General features: G+C 42.1%; 1 protein-coding gene across 2 annotated transcripts in view; it reads left to right on the top strand.

The window, feature by feature from the left end:
* KY (kyphoscoliosis peptidase) overlaps positions 1-21,689 on the top strand; it is a 34,633-nt gene extending 12,944 nt beyond the window's left edge. Inside the window, exons 4-11 of one of the 2 annotated variants that reach the window (XM_077349114.1) lie at positions 2,149-2,223; positions 3,134-3,190; positions 7,705-7,787; positions 11,251-11,359; positions 12,892-13,009; positions 17,570-17,758; positions 19,149-19,339; positions 20,212-21,689. In XM_077349114.1, the coding sequence (XP_077205229.1) occupies positions 2,149-2,223; positions 3,134-3,190; positions 7,705-7,787; positions 11,251-11,359; positions 12,892-13,009; positions 17,570-17,758; positions 19,149-19,339; positions 20,212-21,113 (1,724 nt within the window). In that variant the 3' untranslated portion in view covers positions 21,114-21,689. The remainder of the gene's footprint in view (positions 1-2,148; positions 2,224-3,133; positions 3,191-7,704; positions 7,788-11,250; positions 11,360-12,891; positions 13,010-17,569; positions 17,759-19,148; positions 19,340-20,211) is intronic. The other variant, XM_077349115.1, reaches the window with a different exon arrangement.
* The last annotated feature ends 1,130 nt before the right edge of the window (positions 21,690-22,819 follow it).

Here is a 22,819-nt window from a genome sequence, read left to right as displayed (position 1 = left end):
ACTCATGCATAAAATCAAAAAGCAAAGAAAAATCTGTTAGGTGCTGCTCCAACTAGTCTTTCTAATGTTAAGGCATCCGATTTGGAGCCCACCTTCTAAAATATGCACTGCCAGAAGGCAAAGCTTTTTCTGACACACGTGGGAATGCACTGGTGATTGAGAGCTGGGCAAAAGCAGAGAGTGGTGACCTCTGGAAGCGCATATTTGAGAGCTGGGCAAAAGCAGAGAGTGGTGACCTCTGGAAGCGCATATTTGATCTATTTCATGCGTAGCTAGAAATGTGATGTTTTAAAATTATGATGACTTTGTTTTTAATATGCTGAATTAGTGCACTTTACGTAATAAATATTTGAAAATTTTAAAAATTATTTTTGCAGTTCAACCTTTGGGTTCCTAAGACATCAGTCAACAACAACAAAAAAATCCCAGATATTCAGAGCAACATAATGAAATCCATGTTCGGATTCATCTTCCATTGGGTAGAATTTATTTCTTTATTGCTGTTTTCAGTCTTATAGACACATTCCTGCAAACTCAGTTCCCTGCTGTGTGGGAATAGGGAGGAGGGTAGCTGGTGACCTGTATGTGGACCAAGGGGATAAGCAGCTTGTCAAAGTATATATGAGGGGGAATATATTAGCTCTTCAAGTGTTTTGTTTGTTTTGCCAAGAACATTTTTAAATTTGTTTTTTTCTAATACAACCAGCCAATATAATAAATGCTTAAAATTGAAAGATTTAAAAATATAGAATTTAAATTCCTAGAAGGAACCCTTCATCTTATATAGAGAAAATTGGGAACACATTGTGGTAGTCATTATTTAAAAGTTCTACAGTAGTAATGGGAATCATGGAGGCAGGCGACTTTACAGTTGCCCTATGCCAGAGCCTGCACACAGAGGCTGTTTCGAGGGGCCTTATGCAACACATAGCGAGTGAAGGGTTTGTTTGTGTGTGTGCCATTCACTTAATAATCCCTCCTTACTGCTCGGCATTTTATTTTTTTATGGGAGTTTTGTGTGTGTTAACTCTGTTTTTTATTGTTTTAGTGATGGGTGGGAGGCTGATTTTCACAGTTTTAAAATGTTATTTTACTATGCATGTTTAAATTTGATAGCAGCCTTAGTGACCACTGTGAGAGCGGAAAGGCAGGGTGGAAATCAATAAACAAATAGACCTGATTTGGTCTCTGGTGACTACTGTATCCTCTTTGTCCCTGGATGAGAACATAAGATTTGCCTTAATGAATCAAAGTTATGATTCATTTAATTCAGCACGATGTCTCTAAAAGCAGCCACCATGATACCCTGTTCCCTGTTAAGCAAACTAAGATGGAGGTTGTTTTCTAGTAATCTCCAGTAGGTTTGAAAAACCATGAGGACCAAATATGTCAATCAGCCTTTGTTTCCTGTTTCTTGATGAATCAGCAAATCTTCCCTGTCCCATGGCTTTATGCTGTAAATCTTTTTCTCAAACAAGTTGCATTGGAAGCACAATGGTAAATCATACAGGGCAGAGAAAGATTAGAAATAATTCCACTGAAGATAGAACTTTAAAAAGAAAACGCAACAAAGAACACCTTACAGGAAGCTGGAAGAATCAAGGAATGACAAACCAATTACTTTTTGCCATTACGTGGAAAGATAGTACCACACAAAATTTTAATATACATTTTTAAGTACCTAGAGGCTCCCAGTCAATTATCTTGTTTGATGAGGTAAAATTGAATGCAAGGAGAACACAGTTTTACTTCAGGAAGCCTCCTAGTCCCTCATGGTTTTTAAAAGATATTTCTTAAATAGTGAACTGTCATAAAATGGATATTCAGAATGATTAAATAGCTAATTCTGAAAGCATGTATGACAACAGGCTACATATATATGGAATCAGTTCATGAAGGGCAGCTATGATTTTGTTGAATACAATACAAATGCAATGAGCAAAAGAATCAACAGTGAGGGTGGAGGATCACACAAAAGGTACTGAGCTGATTAACAAAATTCTGAGCATATTAACAAAAACGTGCTATTAGGAAGGGATGTTGTGACTTAGGGAATAGTTTTTTCTGTTCTTTTGTGCTGCGTTTATGTTTATTAATTGAATTGTTGTGCCCAGTTTTGATTATTTCCAAAATTCTTGTTGTTTTTAGGTACTCAAGTAACAGTAGAAGTACATGCTAGAAATTCTACCCCACAGTTATTCAAGAAATTCTCCTTTGGGAAAGGTATGCTTTAAAAAAAAAAAAACCCTAGCTAACTTTTGGGGGTAAACAATTCAGTTCAATTCTCTTGAATTGTTGGTAACAATAGGTCATCTCAGATAATATCCCCTCCCCATGCCCCTGACAGACTTGACCATGTTTGGTAGTGCACCAAGGATCATTGGTCCAACAAGAGGTACAACATAAGAAGAAAACCCACATCCAATATGTGGGGGTATACACAAAATGCCATTTATCGGAATGTGATTTCCTATATATCAAACACATTTTGGGGAAAGGAGGGCTGATTACTGACATCAAACAGCAAGTTGTACATGAAAGTGATGTCAAGGTTACTTCAGAGGGCTACAAAATTTGTCAGAAGTTTGACTGTCATTTCTCCATGATAGCCAATTCCACCACCATCACCGCTACTCCCAACATCCCAGAGACACACAGACCCCTTTGTTTTCAGTAACATTTAAAATCCATCTTCTAGTATTTTGGCAATTTTATTATTAGAGAATTGTCCTACTTTTGTGGAGCCAGTTTCTAATTATTTCTATATTACTGACTATTTATTTTTTAAAAGGAAGAAAATAACCTTATGTTCTATACATATGAGAAAATGGGGTATCTGTGAGTGACATAAAAATCTTGATTTGGACAGTAACTATTCCACAAATGTATTAATAACAAAATAAATATTTGCATTGTACCTGAGACACAGCAGCATACAGCCCTCCCCTTTTCTGTAGAGGTTCTGTCCCTGAGAGGAAAATTAAGGTGATTACCTCATGAACAGATTCTTGATAATAAAATTAGACACTGGTCCAGACCCACTTTCTCCTTCTCTCCTAACTACTTTTTCACATTCCACTTATCTGCCTGCAAGCTTGTCCATGTTTCTCAAATTCTTTTCACAATTTTGTAGGTTTTCAAGAGAATGGAAAGCGCAGACTCCGCCCCCCTGGTTGGAAAGACCAGCATGGTATTCTATTCTATTCTATTCTATTCTATTCTATTCTATTCTATTCTATTCTATTCTATTCTATTCCTTATGTCCCATATATACACTGCTGTTGTCACAGAAGAAATAACATATTCTGAACAGGAAGTATTATTTTAGGAAATACATATTTATGTTATAAATTTACATTTATGTTTAACAATAGGATAACAAAACTACACTATAATAGATTCTGCAATTATAAGGGTCTCATTCAGATTGAAGACAGCCATGAAGCCACTGAAGAAAAGAAGCATGTCTTTCTGCCCAAGGAACTTTCCCCATTCCATCTCTAAATGTTGAAAGTGAGGGCATGAACAGATTGATATACATGGAGACTAACTTCTGTACATTGATCACTCTTCCCTACTAGGCTGCACATGCACAAAAATGGGATTCTGGGGAAAGACTTCCCCACATCCAGTTCAAAAGGCAGAGCACATGGTACTCCCTCCTACATGTTTACTGCCAAACAGATTATTTTCATTACCTGCTCAGATCATCTGGAGGTCTGGGAAACTGAGCGTGTCTCCTTTGCCCTTCCCGCTACACTTACTGTGTACTGACTCACACTGATTACTTACTTACAGATTATTATTTCTGTTTTGAAGAGATCCTCACAAGCAGTAATGGCAACTATGCTGCTTATGACTGCCCCAAAGATGTTTGGCTCAGGGCCAGAGACCCGTGTAATGACTCTCAAAGCCTGTTTGTTTGTTTGTTTGTTTTATTTAGGTATCAATTACCAATTCTAGGAGGCCATGTGTAGCTTGAATGTCTCACTAGGCAGATGAGAAGACACCACTTTAACAGGCCTCAAAGGACTGGAAAATGAAAAACTAAATACCAAGCTTGGTAGATGCCCCAGAAAGGGGATAGAACAGATTTTGCCCCAGTTTTCATTTCTGATTATTCTGCTTATTGTTCTCACATTGACAGCTGGTAAAGGAAATTCCTCGAAGACTGGAAATGTCTCCAAGATCCTCTGAAGTTCAGGAGCAGGGAATTTAAATGCAAAACAAAAACAAAAAACACTTGCTGCTTCCCACTCATCTTGTGTTTAGCCTTCAGATTAAAGTTAGGCATTAAATCCAAAATGCTGCAAGTGACCAAGCAGCTGCCAGGCATCCTTCTTCAGCATGGACTTGACAACTTCAGGTTGGGAAATGTCTGCAGTGAAGCCTGAGGAGGCAGGGCAGGGTATAATGCCGTATATACCCTGGCAGGGTATAATGCCGTATAGTCCATTCTTCCAGGGAACAATTTTCTCTCTCTGAAGTCTAGAGATCAGTTGAGACTTAGCAAGATCTCCAGGCCCCACTTGGAGTTTGGCAGTCCTCAACCATACAGTTAACTAGTCAAATTGTCAATTTCTTTCATAAAATGTCCCAAATCAGCAGACCAAAACATCACCTTTACTCTCCTTCAAGCTGCTGCCCTGCCATCTCAAGTAGCCAAGATGTAGTCCATTTGGGGTGTCAAGAAAAACATTCTCTTCCTGGCCGCAAATACTCCGCATCACAGACACAGCTATTCATAAGTCAATAAAGATATAAAACACAACAGTGCTATGGTGGAACCTACTATTCTTTAAATGCCTAGTTGGTGTGCATCATTTAGAAAGCACATTCCCTTTGGAATGGGCAAGTGTTCAGACACATGCCCCTTTTAAGGCACATCTTAGATTAAGCGTCTGAGAGCAGGGCAGTCAATGTTACAAGTGTTTAAATATGGCCTTCTTTCAGTGTTCACAACATGCCAGAGGGTACACAATTCTAACTTCTACAAGGTAACAGCATATGACCATATGAGTTATTATGAATTTTGCAGCTGAGGGAGCCTTTTCAGTTATAGCCTGACAAAGACTAAAACTGATCGCCAATTTGAAGAAACTACCCAGCTCCCAAATGGCAAAAAGTAATTTTCTGAGCTGTATAAAGCGGGAACCTTTTAAGTGCATAAATCTGCTTTAGCTCTCTTTAGGTCACTGTAATAACCCTCTTCAGTGGAAGGCCAGATAAACAAACAAGCCTGTTAAAGAGACAGATGCCTTGTGCTTGAGTGCTGGTTTGAGACAGACAGATGACTGTTCAGGACATTAGCTCGCAGTGACACACACACACACACACCCGCCCTTGTCTGTGGTTGCTCTTTCACTGGTCACAACTTAGCAATAAGGCTGAATCAAACCATATTGTGACATGTGCTTTTGGCACAGAGGTTACTTCAGTTTTCTTACTGTAGCGCTGACCTAGCATAAAGTGGGGGAAAGAACTGGTATCTGGCTTTAAAAATCAGGAAAAGTGTGATGCAGTTAGATTGCAATTGAATGTATATTGCCTCTGGTTCAGTTCAGATGTGTGTCTGCTAGTGTACATATAACTCACAACACAGCATAGGTGTGAGTTTGTAAACCATGAGCAACCAGTGCAATTGCTGAATTGGGCCTCTATGGTACATCCTTAGATTGGTCTTGCAAAGAGGTCTCCAAGACGGCCAGGAATATACCTATCTGTAACTTCAAAAAAAGAGGGGAAAAGTTTACCAAGTTTGCAAGATCTGATTGGATCTTGTGGGAATACCTAGTCTGTACGTGACACAACTGCTGCCATTTCTTGCACTGCTTGGCCTTTTAGCCTTACTCTGTAAACATTTGTTCTCTGTACCCACCTACGTCCCCAGGAGCCCACTTCATTCACACAGAGAAAGGGGCTTTGGCTTAACAATATATTTGTCTTCAGGGTGCCACAAGACTTTTTGTTGTATTCATATTTTAAACCAATATAAATTCGGTCTGATTTATGCATCTCATGTCAAGATGCCTTGAGTGTACCTCCGGATTAGGTCCTGACCAGATGTTACATTTTCCCTACTCTGCCAGACATGTTCCCCCTGGTAATGTGTATCCCAAATTGCACATGTGCACATTTTCAGCAACACCATTCTTTCTCCTCATGTCTGCTCCAATGCATATATGCAGATGTACAATGATCATCTAAGGATGCCAACTTGGAGATATAGAATTATACAGAGTTCAGTTGCTTTGGAAAATAACAACTACTTTGGAGGGTGTACTCTATGGCTTACCCCTCTGGGGTCCCTCCATGACCAAATCCTGCCATTGCCTGGCCCCAGCCCCAAATCCAGGACTCTCCTAGCTAAGAGCTGACAACTTTATTGTCATCGCCATTATTTTATTTATTTATAATTCAGCTTACAGCCCACCACTCCCACAGAGTGGCTCATGGTGAGTAACAACAATCCTCCACAGTAACCTCCCCCCCCACACACAAAACAATTCTAAAACCCCATCCTCAGTGGCAAAGAAACTCCCTCCGTCCAGCTCCACAGACTTCTTAAAACCATCTCAGGGGACAAACTCAGTGGCAGAAGAGCTCCATTTTGCAGGAGAAAGTTCCATCAGGGCCCTCAGCTCTCCTGGGAGCACATTCCACCGGGTCTGGGCAAGGACTAAAAAGGCCCTGGCCCTGGTTGAGGCCAGGCGTACCTCCCTTGGGCCAGGAACCATCAACAGATTTGAACCCGCAGAGCAACATGCCCTGCAGGGGACATAAGGAGGTAGGCGGTCCCACAGATGGCCTTAATGCTTAATATCAAAACTTTGAACCTGATCAGGGCTGCAAATGGTAATCCAGGCAGCTGCCTCAGCACAGACTAGATGTGGGCCAGCCAAGGTATTCCTTTTGGGACCCTAGCAACCATTATGCACCAGCTGCAATTTCCAGGTCAGGGATAAGGGTAGAGTGGGTTACAGAAGTCCAATCTTGAGGTGACACTTGCATGGATAACTGGCCAAGCAGTCTGTCGACAGATAGGGCATTAATAGCCTTGCTTGGGGCAGGTGGGAAAACACTGTGTGGGCTACTCCTGTGACCTAAGCCTTCGCTGAAAGGGAGGCATCAGAATCACACCCAGATTTCTGGCCAAGTGCGAGTGGCACCCCAGCCAGTATGGGTAGGCGCATTTCCTGATCAGTTGCGTTCCTGCCCAGCTCAGCACCTCTGACTTGGAGGGGTTGAGTTTCAGGTGACTCTGATCTAATCATCTAGCTATGGCTTCCAAACATCAGGTGCTGGCCTGGGATTCCTTTCCACTTAGAGCATGTTCATTCCATTCAGTAGCCTGCGTATTGTATGTTACCATTGACTACAAGCATTTGATTCTACCTTCTACCTTGAAAACATCATAAATTATTTGCAGACAGAGTTGTCAACTTCTAGGAGAGGGGCAGAATTCTCCTAGAATTGCAAATGATCTCCAGATTGTATCACAAACCCTGCTGAGCTCACTGCACTCCCAAACTCCACTGTCCCCAGGCTCCCCCCCCCCCCAAATTTCCAGGAATTTCCCAACCCAGACCTGGAAACCCTGTGTAGCAGAAAGTGTAACATCTGGCTCGGCTCTTGCTTAGGTGTCGAGTGGCAATTTCTTTTCCTTTCTAGAATGATTGTTCCTGATTGCATGTTTGTTTCCAGCTTACCCATGGGACAAGTCCTGCTTGAAATCCATGCCTTTAGATCAGAAACAATTTGAGAAATTGGATGCATATGCAACAAAGGTAAAAACATCATAAAGTCCTATTGTGAGCTCAAACTGAGCTCCTGCTTCTTCTGGAACAGTGATATCAATTCATACAGCCTGGTGTTATGCTTATTCCAAATTATTTTAACTTTTCAACATTCTGTGTATGGTTTTACCATGTTCCCAAATTGCTAGAACAGCATTGTGTGAAAAAGGTTAGCAGCCAGTGGCAATCCAAGCGTGCTGTGAATCAACTTGCTGGCATGTTAGTTTAAACCAGGGGTAGTCAAACTGCGGCCCTCCAGATGTCCATGGACTACAATTCCCATGAGCCCCTGCCAGCAAATGCTGGAGGGTCGCAGTTTGACTACCCCTGGTTTAAACCTTGTTTGTTATTTTTTTTCAAATAGCATGAATTGGCCTTTATTAAATTCATTGTGTTTCCTAGGGAACTGGGATATTGATTAATAACTAAGAGCAAAATGGTTTCTACAGTTTTTTTGGACAAGTTATAAAATATAATTTCCTGAAGTCTGAGGGTGGCCAGAATTCTATTACTCATTTGAGTCCTTCAGACAACCCCATTCTACATGGACAGAGTGTGCAACACAAACAATTCATCTTTCCTTTAATCATCATTAGGTGCTACTGAGCTATTTCTTAGATTCCATACTGAACATAGTCTCCTTCGATCATATTAGCAGAGAAATAGCTTTGGGCAATCCAAAGTTCCAAAGATGTATAAGAAGATAAGAGACCTGCCAGATCAGACTAATGGGTAGTCTAGTCCCGACGCTTGTTCCTCACAATGGAAAACTTGATGTCCTAGAAGATCCATCAGCAGGAACTTGCCCTTTTATTCTCCTTCCCTACAATTCAGTCATATATTCTCTCTGAAAATGGAGGTTCCACTTAATAGCCATTGATGTGCTTATCCTCCATGAAGTGTCTAGTCCCTTTTAAATTTAAATTAGTGGCCATCAGAACATCCTGTGTAGAAAACATGACCTATAGATCAAGCAGAGACTGGATTTCCATGAAGGGGGGCCTGCTCAATGGATATCTTAATTTTGTGACTATTTCCTCTGAGAGTTGTTTTCAAAAAAATCTTCTGGAAGTTATCTTCTCTCAGAATTTCTTCACTGTTTGCCTGAGAAGGAATTTACAAATCCACTTTGAATGTCATTTTGATGACAAACTGAAGGTGTGCTAAAGTCCATCTTTAAAACTGCACCAGTCTTAAGGAAAATTGGATGAATTCCTATGATTTCATCTTAGGAAACTACAAAATGTGCTTCAAATTTTACTTTAGACCCAATTTCAGTGACACCTATAGTTTTAACTCAGTAACTTTCTGTGTGTTTTTTAATAGCAGTCCCAAGATGACGCATCATCAATTGAGTTGTTCACAGATCTTTTGAATAGCTACAGTACACTTTCAGTGCCTTGCAGAGGAAATTATATGGTAATCAAATCTCATCTTTGGCCCGAGGGTTGAGGATGCCTGGATGGCAACAATCATATCATGTGACAGGAAGCAGTTTAAATAGGATCTAGTTATGCCAGTGAACATACCCTAAGAGAAAAAACAGAGAAAATAATCTTATCTGGCACTATTGCAAAAGACTGGCTTCTTAAACCACAGATGGCCTCCAAAAGAAGCATGGATAAAACCCCTGTTCATGGTATCTCTTCTCTCCCAGAATCTAATAAATAACAAGTGCTTAAAAGTTAAGCTCTGAGACTAAAAGTGTTGGTTCATAAAACTGTCCTGAACCAAACTGCAAGCTGGCGTGCTTTCTATAAAATACAGTAAAACGTTACTGACCAACCCAGTGATTCTGGCAGATAATGGGAATCCAAAGCAGGTGCACACTATTGATTTGTTTGGATTTCACAAGGAGACAGAATGTAACTGCATCACACAATCTAGAACAATTTAGAACTTGCACAGCCCTTGTCCATCATTTTCGGAACCTCTTTAAGGACTGGAGATGTCCCGGAGGACTGGAAAAGAGCAAACGTTATTCCGATCTTCAAAAAAGGGAGGAAGGATGACCCGGGAAACTACAGACCAGTGAGTCTGACCTTTGTTGTGGGGAAGATAATGGAGCAGATATTAAAGGGAGCGATCTGCAAACATCTGGAGGACAATTTGGTGATCCAAGGAAGTCAGCATGGATTTGTCTCCAACAGGTCCTGCCAGACCAACCTAGTTTCCTTTTTTGACCAAGTAACAGGTTTGCTGGATCGGGGAAATTTGGTTGATGTCATTTACTTGGATTTTAGTAAAGCTTTTGACAAGGTTCCCCATGATGTTCTGATGGATAAGTTGAAGGACTGCAATCTGGATTTTCAGATCATTAGGTGGATAGGGAATTGGTTAGAGAACCGCACTCAAAGAGTTGTTGTCAATGGTGTTTCATCAGACTGGAGAGAGGTGAGTAGCGGGGTACCTCAGGGTTCGGTGCTCGGCCCGGTACTTTTTAACATATTTATTAATGATCTAGATGAGGGGGTGGAGGGACTACTCATCAAGTTTGCAGATGACACCAAATTGGGAGGACTGGCAAATACTCCGGAAGATAGAGACAGAGTTCAACGAGATCTGAACACAATGGAAAAATGGGCAAATGAGAACAAGATGCAATTTAATAAAGATAAGTGTAAAGTTCTGCATCTGGGTCAGAAAAATGAAAAGCATGCCTACTGGATGGGGGATACGCTTCTAGGTAGCACTGTGTGTGAACGAGACCTTGGGGTACTTGTGGATTGTAAACTAAACATGAGCAGGCAGTGTGATGCAGCGGTAAAAAAGGCAAATGCCATTTTGGGCTGTATCAACAGAGGCATCACATCAAAATCACAAGATGTCATAGTCCCATTGTATACGGCACTGGTCAGACCACACCTGGAGTACTGTGTGCAGTTCTGGAGGCCTCACTTCAAGAAGGACATCGATAAAATTGAAAGGGTACAGAGGAGAGCGACGAAGATGATCTGGGGCCAAGGGACCAAGCCCTATGAAGATAGGTTGAGGGACTTGGGAATGTTCAGCCTGGAGAAAAGGAGGTTGAGAGGGGACATGATAGCCCTCTTTAAGTATTTGAAAGGTTGTCACTTGGAGGAGGGCAGGATGCTGTTTCTGCTGGCTGCAGAGGAAAGGACACGCAGTAATGGGTTTAAACTTCAAGTACAACGATATAGGCTAGATATCAGGAAAAAGTTTTTCTCAGTCAGAGTCGTTCAGCAGTGGAATAGGCTGCCTAAGGAGGTGGTGAGTGCCCCCTCACTGGAAGTCTTCAAGCAAAGGTTGGATACACACTTTTCTTGGATGCTTTAGGATGCTTAGGGCTAATCCTGCGTTGAGCAGGGGGTTGGACTAGATGGCCTGTATGGCCCCTTCCAACTCTATGATTCTATGATTCTATGATTCTATGATTCTATGATTCTATGAATCTGACTGGAACCTGACAATCTGCTTGGTCCTTGTAATACAGGTGACTGCCAAGGGTGGTGTGGAGGATCTGGTAAAAACCTTGCTCCGTGTTGCACATACTGACCTTGAAAAAGTCCGAGCCATCTGGACATGGATATGCCACCACATAGGTAAGCAGAGAACACTGTCACTTAATCTAGATGCCATGGATAATGTTGAACCATTGTTTGTCTTGCTCTGTAGTTCTTGAAACTCCCATTTATACCTTGTGATGGGAGTACAGATTGGAAGCATATGACAAAATTCAGGGAAATATACACTTTACTAGTTTTGCTTAAAAACAAACAATGGAAAGTTGTCCTGCCAGAAGACTTTTTCTTAAATTTGTCCATTCCCTGGAAAGATATATCTAAATTACTGGCTTTATTTGAACCATTCACTCAGCTTGTGAAGAACCTGTGATGTCACAGAAGGCTTGTTAATACTGTTCAAAAATGGCCAACAGTAAATTGTTGAAATAGGAGAATCTGCTGATTTTCCTATGCTGGTATTGTTCCTTCTACCTTTTCTCTTTAGGAAAGAAAAAAGTTGTGGAGGGGACTGACTTTGAACAGGAAACTGACCAAAACCTGCTCCTCTCAGGCTTTCAGAATCCCTCAGACTTACAGCAGTTGGCTAAAACAACTATTGGGAGATAGATACATGCAACTGCCTATCACGTTTTATTTCAGCCCTCATATGGATCCAGGTCTTGCCTTTAAAGCTGGTCCCAGGGCCTGGTTAGAAGGCACATCATGTAGCAAACCTGCAGAAGCTAAGCAGGTGTGGTCTGGTCGAGGCCTAGGTGGGTGATTTCCCGGGAATTCTCTGGAAGCTCTTTTAAGCTTCATAGATAAAGGAAGGCAGGATATGTGCAATAAATACATACATTTCAAGACTCTGGGTTGGATGTAACACATCATTTGGCTTTCCCTTCCCAAGGCAGCCCTAAATATTCCCAAAAATTCTGTTCCTGGGACTCCCCTCTCCCTGCCTATCAAGGACACTGGATCAAGGACACAGGGGGAACAGCTTCAGAGTGACTAGCATCCTTGCCCTCCTGGTTGCAGAAAAGAGCCTGAAGCCATGCCTGCAAGGTGTGTCCAGGAGCAGAAAATCTAAACAATAAGCTATAGGGTCATAAATATACCCCACACCCTGTCCAGTCCTGTATAGCAGTTTGGTGTGATAGCTATCCCCTACCATCACCACCATATTTGTGTCACATTTCCCTCTCAGAGTAAACCTTGTCATATCACTCCTGGAAAATTCAACTGAAATCCAGCTCTGTCTTTGAGGATTACTGACTAATTAAGATCTGACTGCCCATAGAACCAGCATTTGCACAATTTGATTGGACGAAATGTAAGGACAATTTCTACTCATAAGATCCTGACAAAAGAAAACATGGGAGTTAGGCATGCAAACATGAATTTGAGGCTTTGTAGATGAGTTCCTGAATTTCATATAATAAGGTCTGAAATGAGACATGTATAAAGGAAACACCTCTTATACCTGTTGATAAATGAGCAGTTCCTTGTTACTTAGCATAGAGCTGTGTGACCTGAGGGATTTGGGTAGTTGGGACACTACAGATTGTGTAACTTCCCACTGCTTGTTTTGCTCTACCCATATGGCGGAAATTTCTACTTTGTTCCACCAGAATATGATGTTGTGGGCTTCTATAACAAAGATCAGCTGTCTTTCAAGCCCAAGGATGTCCTTCAGAGTGGAAAGAGCATTTGTGAGGGATACGCTGGCCTCTTTGAACAAATGTGCAGGTACTTTAAGATCAGAAATGTCTGGTACAAATGTTTCAGTTTCATTGTCACTTGTATGAGTCCTGCCTCCGCTAACATCAAGCACAACTTGAAATATAATGTTGAAATTGGACTGCTGAATAGCAGCAAGTACTAGAAAGGTCAACTTTGCTCCTCCCCCACCATAATTTACTTTGTGCCATCTGCTGAGGCTCGCATTGCATTAACATAATGGCAGATGAGTACACGGAGATAATTTAGTTAGGAGAAGCTGTATGTTTTTTCCTTGAGTATCTGAAGGTTAAAAGAAGAGGTCTGTGGACTACAGAATACTCCATGTAGTTCTTTGTGTGTAAGACATGCTGAGCAACATCATACATAGAGCTTGCTCTCTGCCAGCACCTGCACACACCCAAAGCTAGAACATTCCTATGCATTACTTAAGAGGAAGGATGGATGTACAACTACCATTACTTACTTTGGTATGATGGCAGGATCCCACTGACTTCTTCAAAATAGGACTTTTCTCTCCATTCATTTTAAGAATTAGACCTAGCGTTGTTTGCACTTGACCTACTTGGGAACTTTTCTGTCCACCTTGATTTCCTACACCATCCCTCTTCATCACATTCAGCCATTAGCTGAGTTAATAATTAGATTTTCTGCCCAAACTGTCTTCACCCCTGATCCTTTGGAAATGTGCCTATACTTAGTAAGCAACACTTAAAACTAGATTGACTCAGGTGGGTACCCATGTTGACCTGAAGCAGCAGAACAAAGTTTGTGGCCAGTGGTACCTTTAAGACCAACCAAATTTTATTCAAGGTGTAAGCCAGCCTCCCTCAACCTTTTTATGGTTGAGAAACTCATGAAACATTCTTCAGGCTTTAAGAAACCCCAGAAGTGGCAGAATATGGGTGGGAAGCTCAGCTGTATACATGCCCACCCAGGGCCCCTCCCCTTCTCACCCCTTCCAGGCCCATCATTGGCCATTTTGGGAGGGGAGGGCAGGTCAACATGACCATAAACAGTCATATCGCCTGATAAATGTTTTAACAATTTTTAAAATATATAATTAATTAGCTCACACCCAATCAGAGAAACCCTTCCAGAGCTGTCAAGGAACCCCAGGGTTTCATGAAACCCTGGTTGAGAAAGCCTGGTGTAAGCTTTTGTGTGCACAGCATACTTAATCAGACACAATGCAATGGGAATGAGAAGTCCACATATATAGGTAGAGGGTGAGACAAATTAGTACACAACATAAGAATGTTTAACAGGTTGAAGAGCCTTATAGGAACAACAAACTAGATTTATAAGGTTATAATTTATTTGGGTTCAACTCTGGGGAGGGGGAACACCGAAAAACACTAGGCCTAGTAACGAGGTCTCAGTTAATTACTCTCGGTCTCCAATCTAGGCATATTTATTTCCTTTACAGTGTGAACCTAAAAAGTGGAAGGCCACAACAGTAAGTGTGTCAAAGGGCCTTTTGCAGCACATAAAAGGCCAATTCTTACTTCATCCCAGCACTATTTGCATTTTCATGAGATCAAAAGTCAGGTAGATAGATAACTCATTTAGCCCCTCTCCCAAGACTGAGAAGACTAAACTTTCTTTCGCATAGTTGTCCAATCTCAGTTTCTAAAACAATGTTAAGCAAAGCACCACCATTTCTCTTATACATTTTGTTATATCAAACCCAAATAATGGCTGAATTAAAGTCTTTCTGCAGTCTAGTGCAGGTGTACTGTCCAATCCAAAGGATTAACATAGGGAGTGAAGGCAAAGAATTAATTTTGCTAACTTAGTTCATGGTTTATGGATGCTGCAACATTTGTCAACCAAGACTCTACTGAGTAGGGTCAGCAGCATGAGGTGGTGGTGTGTCTCAGTAGCAGAGCATCTGATTTGCACACAGACAGTTCCAAATGCCGACCCTGACATTTCTAGTTAAAAGGATCAGGTGGTAGGTGATATGATATGAAAGACCGATGCCGCTCAGAGCAGAGGATACTAACCTTAATAGATCCATGGTCTGACTTAGAAGGCAGTTTCATAAATGTTTTTCAGAGTGCTTGCCTACAGGGGATGTAGAACAAGAACTCCCTGTGACCTGCAGGTGGAAGTAAATCATTATAATGGCTTACAGCAGGTGCTCTAACTAATTTTCTCAGTGATAAGGGAGAAAATTGTGATGGAGCAAAACAGCCCTTTCTCAGCTGTTGATCATTGCCTTACATTCAGGCAACTATAACACTTCTTTTAACTTTCCCATCAATACTTCTAATTCAGCATATTTTAATGGCAAGCGTTTTCAGTCCTGTGCCATGACCAAGGCCTCTCATGCCCAGCGCCTTGGCGCCCTGTAGCATGTTCTGATGTTCAAATCGACCATGTTTGAGCAGAGTCCAAGATCGCTGACACAGCTGGTGAGGGTCTCTGAACTGACAGCTGCTTAGCTTGGCAGGCCTTCTGTGGCTCTGGTGCCAGTGAAGAGAAAAAGGGCATTCATAGGGCCTGATGAACTCTGAAAGAACTTCATGCGAGAAAAACTCACCTTGCAGCACTAATTGTTAACAGGAAAAAAAACAGCCTCCAAAGCAAATGGTTCCGGCAATCTACCAGCAGTCACGGTGGTGGATATAAATCATATTATCTACAAATACATTTTTAAAAAATATAATGTTTGGCCTAGCGAAGTTGAACCTGCCCCAAATTTCAGAGCCTCGCTGACTTGGGCAGCTGGTTCAGTTGGCAGCCCATAGTTTACAACAGCAAAGTTAATTGACTAAGGGCAGCTCTAACTGAGCGAACAAAACATCCGCTTGGCAGAGAGAAACAGCAGTGTGCAAATAGGTTTCTATTTCAGAGGTTTAAATCAGAAATCACTGCTGCCTCTAGCGCTGGCCCAGCTATGGCTATTATGGGAAAGAACAAAGAACCAACTGGCCATTTGCGCCATTCCTCAATTATATAGACTGTGACCACATTGCCAATCATACCCAGTACTGGAGCCGTTATCGCATCTCTTTGCCCGCTGAGCAGAAATAACTCTTCTTCTCTCGTGCACTTCCCCAGACAATTAGTATTTGTGTTATCGTTCTCCAAACTACTTTTCTTCGCATTGAAGTGACCGAGCCTGCCTGTGGTGTTGAAGGGAAGGTCATGGCATTTGTACAGCACCATTGTAACGTTTTCTAGATTTTCCATTCCCTTCTGAAACACAGGCTAACATCTTATTTGCTTTTAATCACGTCATGCGCTGAGCAGATGCCTTCGCTGAACTGTCTGCAATGATTGTATCAATGTCTGCAATCAATTCCAATTGTTTCTTTCAGTCCACGTTACCACAAATTTAATTCCATCTAGCATCACACAGCTCCAGTGACGAGCTCGGTTAAGTGTCGAGGGAGCTCTTCGCATCCCGTTGCTGCCCGCTGACTTCTAATTGATGAGTTGTTAACAATCAGAGGCAAGAACCTGGTTAGGCCATCTCTTTGCCACATGCAATATTTTTAAGCCTGCTTGGCTTGGTGCACTAGAGAGCAGACTACAGCTTGCATCTATTCAGGAGTACCATGTCATGGATCTGCCTGAGATTATCTGTTTGAGGCTATGCAAGGCCATGTTTCGCAATGTGTCCAGTCTAGATTATAACCTGGCCTTGGTTTGAGTAGCAACAGGCAAATTTTGATCAACCAGTTTGCTATAGTGTGGGAGTTACACAAGGAAACAAACGGAGGGAAAAGCCACCACTAACCCAGAGCACACTAGTTGCTACCATCATAATGCAATGCAGAGCATTTACTCTTTCCTGCCTGAACCTCCGAACATCTCATGGAGTGCCCTTGTTCTTAAAGAAATAGAGACAGCTTTTTTAGGAGGGTTTTCTTAGACACGTAACATTTTACCTCTCTCTCATTTGCATTTCATAGAATCACAGAATCATAGAGTTGGAAGGGGCCATACAGGCCATCTAGTCCAACCCCCTGCTCAAAGCAGGATCAGCCCTAACCATCCTAAAGCAGGCCGTGTTTCACCAACACGGCCTGTAAGACAAAGCTGTTCTGCCAGGCCTATTGTTGAGGACATGAAATAACATTAAAAATTCTGGCCTTCATACTTAAAGTACCCAATCGACAAGTTAACATCTACCACCACTGATATGGAGGCACTTTATATGCCCCTCTCTCTCAAAACAAGAAGAGGCAGCATGTCTGAAACTTTGAGACTTGCTTTTCATGCTAATAATTTTTAGGACTGATGGTTTTATTAGTTTTATATGATTGTATGTAATTTATAACTGTGGTGAGCTACCCTGAGCCATCTGGAAAAGGGCAGCATACAAGTGGAAAAATAAATAACATTTTAATTTTTTAAAAAATAAACCTGAAACAAAACATGAGAGAAAGAACATTAAGTAAAACCTGACCTTACTCCTTATTAGCCGTAGTAGTAACAGCAACATCACAGATATAAAACAGTAAGAGTTTCCGTAGGAGCCTGAATAAAGAAAGGCCATGCTTTAGACATGTTTCTTTTTCTTCCTAAGTCTCTCCTTTTCTTTCTTCCCTTTAGCCTTGCAGGGGTGCAGTGCATGAACTTATCTGGCCATTCTAAAGGCCATGGCTACAGGACTGGGCAGACCTTTACTGGAGAATATGACCATGCCTGGAATGCTGTTTATCTTGATGGAAGGTGGCATTTAGTGGATAGCACCTGGGGGAGTGGCTCTATAGATGACTGCTTCAGCAAGTTCACCTTCAGGTGCAGCTCTCTTTTTTCCCTGCTTGTGGGGCTGGGGCACGAAAAAGTAGTGAGTCACTTTGTTTTCTTTAACAGATGCAGTTGTTCACATACATATATCTCTTTTTATTTCCAGCTTCACAACATGCAATGCTGATGCAACTGCCTCACATATTTATATCTATTTTAAATTAGTGGCAAAGTACTGATTTAAAAATAATAAGTTGCTGTCAGCATACTTAGAAGGGCTTTTGATTGCAGCGCTTTTCGATAGCACGCAGATTTAGCAACATTGCCCATTGTGCGGAATGGCCCCAAGTTTTCCACCAGTTAAAAGGAGAGTTTCCCATTTGACCATAAAAAGTCTACATTGGGAGTTATTTGCAAGGATAAGAATCACATGAGACAGGAATGTGAAAGGAGGGGACTTGGGCAAGATTGAATTCAAAAGTTGCCTGGATCCAATCCATCATTCCATTTACGTACCTCACTATTCCATCCTCAAGATTACAACACAGGGAGGCAATAATCCCTTTTCAGACAAGGGCTAGATTTATATTTTTTTTTCCTATTGGCAGATGTTAAATAAAGATTCCAGTAGCTCTTTTCAGAATGAAACAATTAAAAGCTTCAAAATCATTTCTTCCCTTGATTCAACTGAAAATTAATTCAGAGACTATGCCATTCACATTTGGGGCTTCCATTACAAACAGTAAGGAGAATGTACCGGCAGCAAGGAGCAGTGACTACTCCACTTGAACTACAGACTTTTGAAACAAATGTTCAGGAAAATCTGAAATTTTCTACCCCTATGGCAGCCATCTTTTCCTAAATGTTGTAGCAAAGCAGCTTTGGGAAAGGCTTGGAGAGGGCCAGGGAAACCCCAGTAGGTACACAAATGCACCATGATGCTGTGAGGAAGCGTGGGGGAGGCACTTCCTCAGACATTGTCTGGGGCAAATAACCATGTGAAAATAGCCTCAGAGGGGCTGCACCCACTCTTCTAGGGTGCCATCATCTTTCCACCGAGTTCCAGTACCACCAACAGGGGGCAGTTTCTCGTAAATCTACATGAAAGAATAAAACTTTTAAGCTGTCTGGGGTAGGAGGGAGCTGCACAGTTTCTGTCAGCATTTTAAGCCATGGGAGGCTTGGATCTCAGGTCTCTCATTATCCTCCTTCTTTTTGACACCAAGCCAAGTCAATCGAGCCTAAATTCTGCTTTTGCTGTCAAGAATTCTGTCAATTGCTTTATGGTCCAGTCCCTATAAGAGGTATTCAGAAGTAAATCCCACCAGTTTAGGCTCAAGTTTCTTTAGGGAAAACATGCTTAGTATTGCAGCCTTGGTTAACTTTGGTGCACTTCTAAATGTGTAGCCCATTCTGCACTTTCCTCTCTCTTTTCTTCCAGATACAACGAATTTTATTTTCTTACCCACCCTGCCCTATTTATTAATAATCATTTCCCAGACAACAGCAACTGGCAGCTACTCAAACCAACTGTGACACTGAAACAGTTTGAGAGCAACATGTTATACAAGAGTGACTTTTACAAGATGGGATTGCTGGCAGCCCACCCAGAAACACCAATTATTCAAACAGGTACAGTCGCAGGGGCACTTGCCACATGCCGACAGGCTGAACAGTTCCAGCTTGTAGCTGGGGGTGGGGGAGAGATAAGTAACAAAGATTAGGATCTAGGCTGGAGCTTTATTACTCTGAAAGATTAGCTCTGTGGGACTAAGCCCTGGGGCTCTGCCATTCTGCAGCCAGTCTCCGCCACCAGCCTAAGGATTCCAATCTCTACAAAACCCAAAATGCTATTACAAATTAGATTGCAGGGGTCCCAATCATAATATCAGTATTCCAGCTCAATACTAAGGAGGAAAGTTCCAGGGAAGTGAGTGTCTGAAGCTTAGCATTTTATTGGGGTGTATGTGACAGTGCACTGAGTTTCAAAAGCATCAAGTGCTCAGCTGTTCCCTTTGGTGTCATTCAGAATCTAACTGCAGGATGAAGAACCTCATTTTTGGAATCTAGTCTTTTTTTGAACTCTCTCGCCTTTCTCTAAACTCTGACAGCTTCTAAGGAGCTGCAGTCGAAACGGCAGACAGCTTGAGCTGTAACGGAAAGCCACAGACACTTTCATCTTTTTCTTCCCGAATGATGAGCATTTGTGTTGCATTCATAATAAAACAGAGTGAAAACAAGTACCCCAAACTAAAACTCCCTCCCAATCAACCCTCTGGTTATTTATTCTGAATTTGGATTTGACAGAAGCTTGACAAATTCTAACCAGCCAACCATAATATTCTCCCTTTTCACTGCCAAAATGATTGACAATACTTGGGATATTCTATTCTCCAGGTCATTTTCTCCCAGGGCTTGAGATTGATTTGTGTTTTTTGAGTAAATAGAGGGAAACATCCTAGCCAGCCTCTTTTCTAACCAGCTTCTTTATTTGCATGTCACAGTAAATGGGAAAGTAGCAATAACAGTGGAGAGCCATTCCCCGATGCTATTTATGTTCGAGCTGAAAGGGGCAAAGGAATATAGCCTGATGACTCTGAAGAGGAGTGGCATGAATCTGGAGCTCTATCCACAGAAGATAGGGAGCCACAAATTACAAATCTATGCCAAGTCGTCCAAAGGCTTGGAGGAGCTCTACAGCTGTGTCCTAGAATACATTGTAGAATGCAGCTCCATAGATAGGAATGTCTGCTTTCCAAAGGAGCTCCATCAACCTGTTGGACACAGCTGGTTCACCGAGAGGCAAGGGTTCCTCAGGCCATCACACCGAGGCCCAATTATCAGCACCAATGACGGGCGCTGCGACCTCAGCTTCATCCTCAGCAAAGACTTAAGTGTTTTAGCCTCACTGCATTCTGACAAAAGCCTCACTGAGGACACAAGCAGACGGCATATCTTGCAAGTCTGCCAAGGAAACAAGGTCGATTTTAAGATCCATCTTCCCCATGCAGGGAATTTTGCTCTTAAACTTTTTGCAAAGAAGAAGTCAGATCCTGGCAATTATAACTACATCTTCAACTACCTCATTTCCTGCCCAAACGCCGATGTCAAATGGCCAGTCTTTCCCCAGACTTACAGCAAGTGGGCAGAAGGCTTTGAACTCGTGGAGCCACTAGCTGGGCTTCTGACAGCCAACCGCTGTATCAAGTTCAAACTCAAGCTTCATAGCATTGTCAAGGCGTTTGTTCAATGTGAAAAAACTTGCCCTCTCTCTCTAAGTAAAGAGGGTTACTGGGAGGGGTCGTGCAGCACTGCTGGGTGCAAAGAGGTGTTTGTGATGGTGCTGGAAAATGCCAACCACAAGTTTTACTCTCACATCTTGAAATATGAAGTGGAGTCCCAATAAGAGGCCACTTCAATCAGTCCACTGAGCAGTGACTTGGGACGTACCAAGAATCCATCCCCTTCTTCAGAAATTGTGGGAAACTGCTTGTGCTGGTGAAGCAACAACAAAATGATATAAGCAGGTCACCAGAGAGTTCTGATCTTCTGCTGGTAAGTTTGTAGGAAATGTATATTCCTCTCACCCTTGAAAACTCAGAAAAGGCTTTCCAGATAATTTCAGTATAGTATTCAGCGTTCTATGATGATACCGCATTACAGAGCCATTTCTCCCCCACATCACCTCAAGACATAAATGCTGGTTTATGAATGGGACTGTTCAACAAATACTTTATTGTGAATAAGATGGTGGAATGTTACAACTCGTTTTGGGCTCAAGAGAGAGAAGGAACATAAGATTTGTGGCATCAATGTGAGTGGCTATAGAGTCCAAACTACAAGACACGCTCTTGCCTGATGACTCATCATCTAAGGGAAAGTTTTCTTGTGCACTTCATTGTCTTACAAATGTAAATGACTCCACAAAATAAACATGTTTTTACACTTCTTAAATGCAATTAAAATACTAGTTTTGATCTCATTAGGATGTTCTGCTTCTTTATTCTTTATTCTATTTATTATATTTCTATAGTATTTAGATAATCTTAATCAACCAGGGCCTAAGAAATGTTTTGGAATGACAGAGTCATCACACAAGCTGGTGAGCTGTACTTTCCCTGCAGCTGCCAGTCCACCACTAGGGTTGCCAACTCTGGCCTGGAAAATTCCTAGAGATCTGGGGAGGGAAGTTCAGCAGGGCTTGTGATGGCATTGAGTCCATACTCTGAAGTTACAGTTTTCCTTAGGGAGACTGATCTCTGTAGTCTGGAGATCACTTGTGATTCCCCTGCCCACAAGATGCACTGAGATCAGCACTGGCAGCTCGGGAATGCCCTTCTTTTCTCCCATCTCCTTGAAGCCACTTTTGAGAGCATTGCTTCCTTAGGTTCTAGTTGTTCTGTGCCTAGAGGGGGAGATGGTCATGTGGGTGGGCAGAAGCAGAGGAAGGTCTGGACCCTAATGGAGAAGCATTCCCAGCAGAATTCCAGAGGGCAGGGAGAAGACGCTTCCCAGCCTGCAGATGCTGATCACAGCACAGCTGGCAGTGGGAGGGAAGCCTTCTTCCAACCCAGCTCTGTGTACTGGCACTGTAAAAAGCATACAGTAAAAATCCCTGTAATGGAGGGGAAGTAAATGATTGCCATGAATTATACACGGATGGATGGATGGATGGATGGATGGATGGATGGATGGATGGATGGATGGATGGATGGATGGATGGATGGATGGATGGATGGATGGATGGATGGATGGATGGATGGATGGGTGGGTGGGTGGGTGGGTGGGTGGATGGATGGATGGGAATCCTGAAATGGCACTAGTGGGATAGGAAAACTAAAACATCTACATTTTCCCATCCCCACACCAAGAAATAAATCTTTGACCATTAGCAAAGTTCATAGTTAAATGGGTTTAAGAAGCAATGGGGCAAAGCAGGGGAAGCCCCAGAATGAAGAGCTGTTTTTTTTCCTACCCTGCTTTTCACTATCTGGAGAGGTCTCAAAGCAGCTTACAATCACTTTCCCTTCCTCTCCCCAAAACAGTTGCAGTTTTTGTTAGGGGTACTGATATCTGGAGATAACTTGTGTTAGGTGAGGCTGAGAGAGTTCT

The sequence above is a fragment of the Paroedura picta genome, chromosome 8 (assembly GCF_049243985.1).
Source record: "Paroedura picta isolate Pp20150507F chromosome 8, Ppicta_v3.0, whole genome shotgun sequence".
Classification (NCBI taxonomy): Eukaryota; Metazoa; Chordata; class Lepidosauria; order Squamata; family Gekkonidae; genus Paroedura; species Paroedura picta.
Note: the sequence above shows the minus strand (reverse complement) of the source record. Positions and strands in the feature narration are given on the sequence as shown.